We start from the raw sequence: 6,306 nt of genomic DNA on the forward strand, positions 1-6,306 counted from the left end.
AGCTCATCCGGGCCTGCTGACTTAAAGGCATCCAGTTCCTTCAAGTGACCCTGCACCATCTCAGGGTCTACGCTTGGTAGTCTGGTGTCCTGCTGCTGCCTCTCTACAATCCCAGTGAGAGCCTTGTCTTGCCCCTCGCTTAGGAACACTGAGGCAAAGAACTCGTTGAGTTCAGCCTTGTCCCCCCTGTCCATCACCAATTACTTCTGCCCATTTAGTAGGGGTCCTAGTCCACCCTGGGCCTTCCTTTTACTCCCTATATATCTAAAAAACAATTTTTTATTAGCCTTAACTTGGGATGCCATCCTCAGCTCCATGGTAGCTTTGGCCCGTCTAACTGCCTCCCTACAGGCGCGAGCAGAGGAGGTATACTCCTCTTTAGTAATCTCTCCCCATTTCCACTTTTTATATGCTCCCCTTTTAGTCCGCAGGCTGCCCTGGATTTCTCTGGTCAGCCAGGGAAGCCTCCTGGCCCCTTTCCCTCTTTTTCCTCGCATCGGGATCGTCTCCCTCTGTGCCTGAAGGATCATTTCCTTAAGGCACAGCCACCCTTCCTGGGCTCCCATCTCTTCAAAACTCCTACTCTGCAGTGCGTCCGTGACTAATCACCTGAGTTCATTGAAATCAGCTTTCCTAAAGTCTAGCACTTTCACCCTACTAGTTACCTTACCCACTCGACGTCTTATGGTGAATTCTATTATTTGGTGATCACTGTCCCCCAGGTGACTACCAATCTGTAGGTCCCCTACCATATCATCCCCCATTGCCAATACCAGGTCCAGTAAGGCATTCCCCCTAGTGGGAATGCCTAGTGATGACTTTCCTTTTGCTCACTTCCTCAAATGTCATTTGTCTCTCACTTTTTTTTTGTCCCTACAGGTTGTCATAGAAACCGATACATCTTCTTATGCCTTTAGGCTAATGTCATTTGATGATTTGGAGCAGATTGTCATCCACGTCACCATGTCGCTTAAAAAGGTCTTTCCAGATTCTTCACCTGGGTAAGGCTAGTCCTTATACATTTGCTCATCAGGGCCTGAGGTGTTTTACATACAGTGGGGCAGTCTGGTAGAGTTCTGCAGAAAGCCTCGCAATTCCCCTACTTAAGACCTACACTATCTTGCATACACGCAATTTCTATTTGGGGGCAAATGGACATGTATTACTGTGTTCCTTCAGTATAATGGACTAGTCATCACAAAGGGGCATAGGGAGTAACAAGGCAAATAAATCCAAAGGTTTCCTATTGAAACAAGCAGGGAGCTATTTTCTGGGTCTGTATGTAGCATGAGCCACTACATGTGGTTGAAGACACTTTCTGCCTCTTGCCTTTTCTTTGCCTAACCTTGGGTTATTTATTTTCTTAGGAAACTGCTCAAGAATTCTCCCCCCAATTTGTATGAGAGAATCCGAAAGACAACAGACTCCCTGGAGGAAATGCTGCAGAACAACCAAGGGCCTTGTGGTAAGCAACTTTTTTTTTGTGGACATGTATCAGAAGAAACCAAAAAATTCTATAAATAACCCTCTAAGATTGAAAGACTTGGGCCTAGCCAGGAGCTGTATGGTGTCAGCCTCTGCCCAAATATAAGACATGACACATAATGCACATAAAGTATATGTTGTTGGCACAAGTTAATATAATTCCAATCCCAAGATCTCAGAAAGACTGTGGGCTAGTGGAGGGTATAGGAAGGTAGACTGAATGGACTCTCTTTTTCTAGCCGTTGTCATAGGCTGGAGAACATGTATAAATACTATTGGTACCAGCTGTGGAGGCATTTCTTCTTATGTACTTAACTTCATTCACATGAGTAGTCCCTTTGAAGTCAAGTGTGCATATAAGGCAGAAGTCCTGTGGAAAACAGTTGTAGGTAATAATGTATGTGATGGCAGTGTAACTGTGGGGTGGAAGGGAAGCAGTCCTGGGCCTTTGTGAGGGTGGGACATAAAACTAGCTGCCCTGCTACACTTCTGGCATGCGATAAGATTGTCTTATGCTGTATATGCATAAAGGGGCGATTTAAAGTTCGCTGAGTCACCCTAATTCTGGTACTTTCTACATTTTTATGGCTCAGGTTTGCAGTTCTAACATAGATTAAGTATAGCTTTTTGTATGTTTTAGTACATGTATATAACACTGATTTAAAAAAAAAAAAAAGATTTCAAAAAGGTAAATGATAATGTTATGATCCAAGCATCCTCCTTTAATAAAAGAGTTTTGGCCTGAGAAAGTTGTGTTATATGTGATGTCTTGGTCCATGTTCCTTCTTTCACTGAGAGTATGTGTGTAGTGTTTTCATATCACTCTTGAGAGGAGTGCTGAGAAGCACAGTCCTGCCTACTTCTTCCTTTTCCACACACCCCAGACCCAGAAAGGAGGCGGGGAAGTATCAATGAGAGTGTCGCTGTCTGCCCTGCTGCTCCTCAAGATCTGGCATGCTTGAGAGTGGCAGTGGAGGCCTTCTTAGGAGCAGGCTTCATTGTCCCCACTCCAGGTCTGGAATGTGCAGAGTGAGCGTGGCCAGGCAGACCATGTTTCTCAGAGCATGTTCCTCTGTCTAGGAAGCTGGGAAAGTGGAATACATGCACGCTGAAGGAGTCAATATCAGACAGGAAGAGGTTCTCAAGTCCTGATTCGGGATTAGTTGGGGAAAGGCCTTATATGTCCTTTCTTCTGGCTTTCCTCCAGGGGCTTCTGATAATCTTTCTGTTGTCAATGTCGTCTTCCATTCATAGGTGGGTTTTCGGAGACGTATGCTGCTTTATGTGATTACAACGGCTTTGCCTTCAGGGAGGAGATCCAGTGGGTAAGCTTGTATGAAGAGTTGAAAGGAACAGTAGGATATTTATCAGTTAGCTTGTTCCAGGTGCCTTGAATGAAGTAATACATGCAATTTCTTCAATTGTTTCTAAATATTCCTTTGGGTCATCAGCACTCAGTGGCTTCTTGCTGGCAGGCTTTGCAAAGAGGCCAGGGGCTGACTTGGTCTTGGAGAGCCACCACCATCTTCTTCCCTTTGAGGTCATTTCCTAGAGTTAAAGCAAATTAGTGGAGATTTGAAGTGTTGGTGTGAGGAAGCCTATTCAGCTGCTGTCTGTGTGGCATTTGATCAATGTTTAATGGGGAGTCTTCAGTCTCGAGGGCTAAATATCTGGCACATGATGCTAGCACTGAATTCACTGAGAAAGAGGGAGAAGTGATTGTTGATGGTCTATGCCAGTCCTGCCTGGTCAGTTACTAGGTATATGGCCTGATGCTGTAGGGCTTGACCCTGCACTTGCTTACACCTGTGCTGTCCTGTACTGTGGCTTTCACTGGGGTAACAAAGAAAACAGCTCTTTCCTGAAGTTCTGTGAAAGGTGCTTCTGGTTACCTGATGTCGTAGTGGCCTTCTGTGCGCACAGAACAGCAATTTTCGAACTTCTTTGGACATGCACCCTTTTGCCTGAAAAATATTGCTGCTCATGCATGTTCACTGATGTCCATGTGCAGTAGTACCATTACTCACTGCATGTTGACCAATCAAAATCTCCACCACCATTGTTAAAATTTAGGCACGTGCCTTTGGCAAAGTCCTGCACACCCCACGGGATACACGTACCTTAGTTTGAAAACTGCTGCTGTAGAGCTAACAGGGAAGGTTGGGCTCTGCTGGAGCTTTTCCAAGTATACAGCACAGAGTGTGAAATGGCAGATAGGCTGGTTGCTCCTGCACAGTCCCCACCTGATGATAAAGTGAGTGCTGGGTTCTCAGGAGAGGAGTTGTCCATTAGCCTTTTGGCAGGGCTTGTCCTGGCCCTTGTGGCCTGGCAGACTGCAAGAAAACTACTGGGGGGGGGGGGGGGGGGGCCCCCCCCCCAGACGCGAAAAAAAAAAAACGGGGGGGGGGGGGGGGGGGACCCACCCCTCAAGGAATGCCCTCCTTCTTTGAGGCAGAGTCAGTGCTCTCCCATTACTCCACTTCTCTATTTATGTCCCCCTTCCCTCCTTTCTCCAGAGCGCTGAGCTATAGCTTACCCACTCCCTTGTTCTTCTGTTGCTGGGGGAGGCTGGTTATATTAACTCCTTTGGAAACATATGTGGTTCTGCTGACTGTGACAGCTCCTTGCATGCTTTTGGCATGTAGCTGGGATGTGGGACAGATTGGTCCCTGGTCCAAGTAAGATAGGGAAGGAACTTGTGAGGTTCTGGGTCTCACATCTCTTTTGTTTTGCCCTTTGCAGAAAAGGAACATTTTTGATATCCTGAAAACTTACTTGGAATGGGAAACCCATCTCCAACCTAGCACTACCCACAGAGCTTCAAAGCTATTAACATCCAGCTGGGTGGGTCAGAGCTGTGTTGAGAGTTAGTCTTACTTGTCTACCTGATCTCGTCCCAGCAAAGCTCGGAATCCACAGTGAAAGCAGTCAAGCTACAACAAGATTGGACTCCTTGACCTGGGCTGGATAAACTCAATGTAGTCAGCAATTTGCTCTGGGCACTAGATGGGTGACTTATGGCTTTTCTGTTAATGTATGGGACGTCCATTGTGGACTTAGCATTGGTAGTTCTCCTCACCCATGATGTTTCTTTTTTCTGCTGGCTGTTTTTTCTTGGGATGGCTGGTGATGGGCATATCTCCTGGGAAGTATTATGCCTTCTCACCTGCTAAATCCTCTCCTAGAAAGCCTACCACATACTCCAGCCATGCACAGGAGCTTTGCCTCATACTCTCCTCTGGCTTATAAATAAGCCGTATTTATTCTGTTGTCTCTCCTTTTCCTATAAGCATTAACTTCTGCTCTGGATGAGGTGATCACAGAGAGCTTGCTCCAGTGGCAAGCCTGCAGCCAGGCTGACAGCTCTGCTGCCCCCAGATCATTCGGGGAAGGACCACCTTGCAGTGAAGTTCCTAATCCAGTTTCATAGTTTCTAGGGGTTGGAAGGGACCTGAACAGATCATCAAGTCTGACCCCCTTCCCTGGGCAGGAACGAGTACAAGCATCTTGTACTTGTCTGCGTTGAATTCCATCCTATTCTCATCTGCCCACCTCTGTAACCTGTCTAGATCTAGTTGGATTCTGTCCCTCCCCTCCCGTGTGCCCACTTCTCCCCACATCTTTGTGCCATCAGTGAATTTGGACAGCGTGCTTTGCACGTCCACCTCTAAGTTGCTGATAAAGGTGTTGAATAGCATAGGCCCAAGGACTGAGCCTTGGGGAACTCCACTGCCCACATCCCTCCAGGTTGAAAATTACTTGTCTACCACCACTCTCTGGGTGCAACCATTGAGCAAATTTGCCACCCATCTGACTGTGTAGGCATCAGTGCCGCAGTCGCCTAGTTTTTATGAGAATGAGGTGAGAAAGAGTGTCAAAAGCCTTCTTGAAGTCCAGGTAGACAACATCCACCTCAACACCTGCATCCAAGCACTTTGTGACCTGGAGGGTGACTACTTATCTAGGCTGATGTTGGAAATGTTCCTTCTTCATTAGCTTGCTATGTCTTGTGAATGCAGACAATTTAAAACTGACTGTGTGGTCGTTCTCCACTTTAAGTCCATTGAGTAGTGTAGATGAAAGGAACTTCTCTGTGATAACGTGCCGATTTGTCTTTCTGGCAGGATGTGGACAATATTTACAACAGCCAAGACTGCCGAGAGTTCAACCTGTTGGACTTTAGCCACCTTGAGAGCAGGTAAGCCTTCGTGTAATTCTGTCATCAGATAGGATTACTCAAGATGGAGAGGGGTGGCAAACTACATTTTGCCTATAGCCACCCTGAAAATATCTTTAGACAGAGAGGCCTGGTCCATTTCTGGCTAAACCTTAATGCAAGGGAGTATTTAAAGTGAACTGTGCTCTGAAAAGTGACACTGTAATGGCCTCTTCATGCTCTCTGGACTGGCTTCTATGTGGATCAGAATCAGGCCTACTGGTTTTAGTGACTGAGGGCAAGCTTATGCACAAACTGGCACCAAAATAAGGGAAGCAGTTTTAGTTCCCACCTTTTACTTCAGGTTAACTTATTCTATCTGAAATCTTTTTTTTTCTCTTTTGCTAACAGGCTCAGTTAAAACAAGGGTGAAGTTATATGTTACACTGAGACCATACTAAGGGCACTTAAAATACAAGAATCTGCATGTTAATGAGTGATAACTGCGCTAAGTGCCTTCTGAGTAGCTCAGAGTTACACCACTTCAGGCAAGTGTTAACTCTGGGCTGTGCTACCTACCTCGTGTTAGAGTAACTTCAGTCTGCTCCACAGAGATAAAACAAGCAATCTTCAGTCCTCCAGTATCCCAGGATGCTCCATTCCTG

The 6,306-nt window shown here is 46.2% G+C and overlaps 1 protein-coding gene across 1 annotated transcript in view; it reads left to right on the top strand.

The window, feature by feature from the left end:
- Nucleotides 1–6,306, top strand: part of CARMIL2 (capping protein regulator and myosin 1 linker 2) — a 124,555-nt gene that overhangs the window by 21,400 nt on the left and 96,849 nt on the right. Inside the window, exons 5-8 of the mRNA XM_014523007.2 lie at nt 880–1,001; nt 1,368–1,465; nt 2,740–2,810; nt 5,610–5,683. Coding sequence (XP_014378493.2) covers nt 880–1,001; nt 1,368–1,465; nt 2,740–2,810; nt 5,610–5,683 — 365 coding nt within the window. The remainder of the gene's footprint in view (nt 1–879; nt 1,002–1,367; nt 1,466–2,739; nt 2,811–5,609; nt 5,684–6,306) is intronic.

This window comes from Alligator sinensis, unplaced genomic scaffold (genome assembly GCF_000455745.1).
Source record: "Alligator sinensis unplaced genomic scaffold, ASM45574v1 scaffold260_1, whole genome shotgun sequence".
In the NCBI taxonomy this organism is placed as follows: domain Eukaryota; kingdom Metazoa; phylum Chordata; order Crocodylia; family Alligatoridae; genus Alligator; species Alligator sinensis.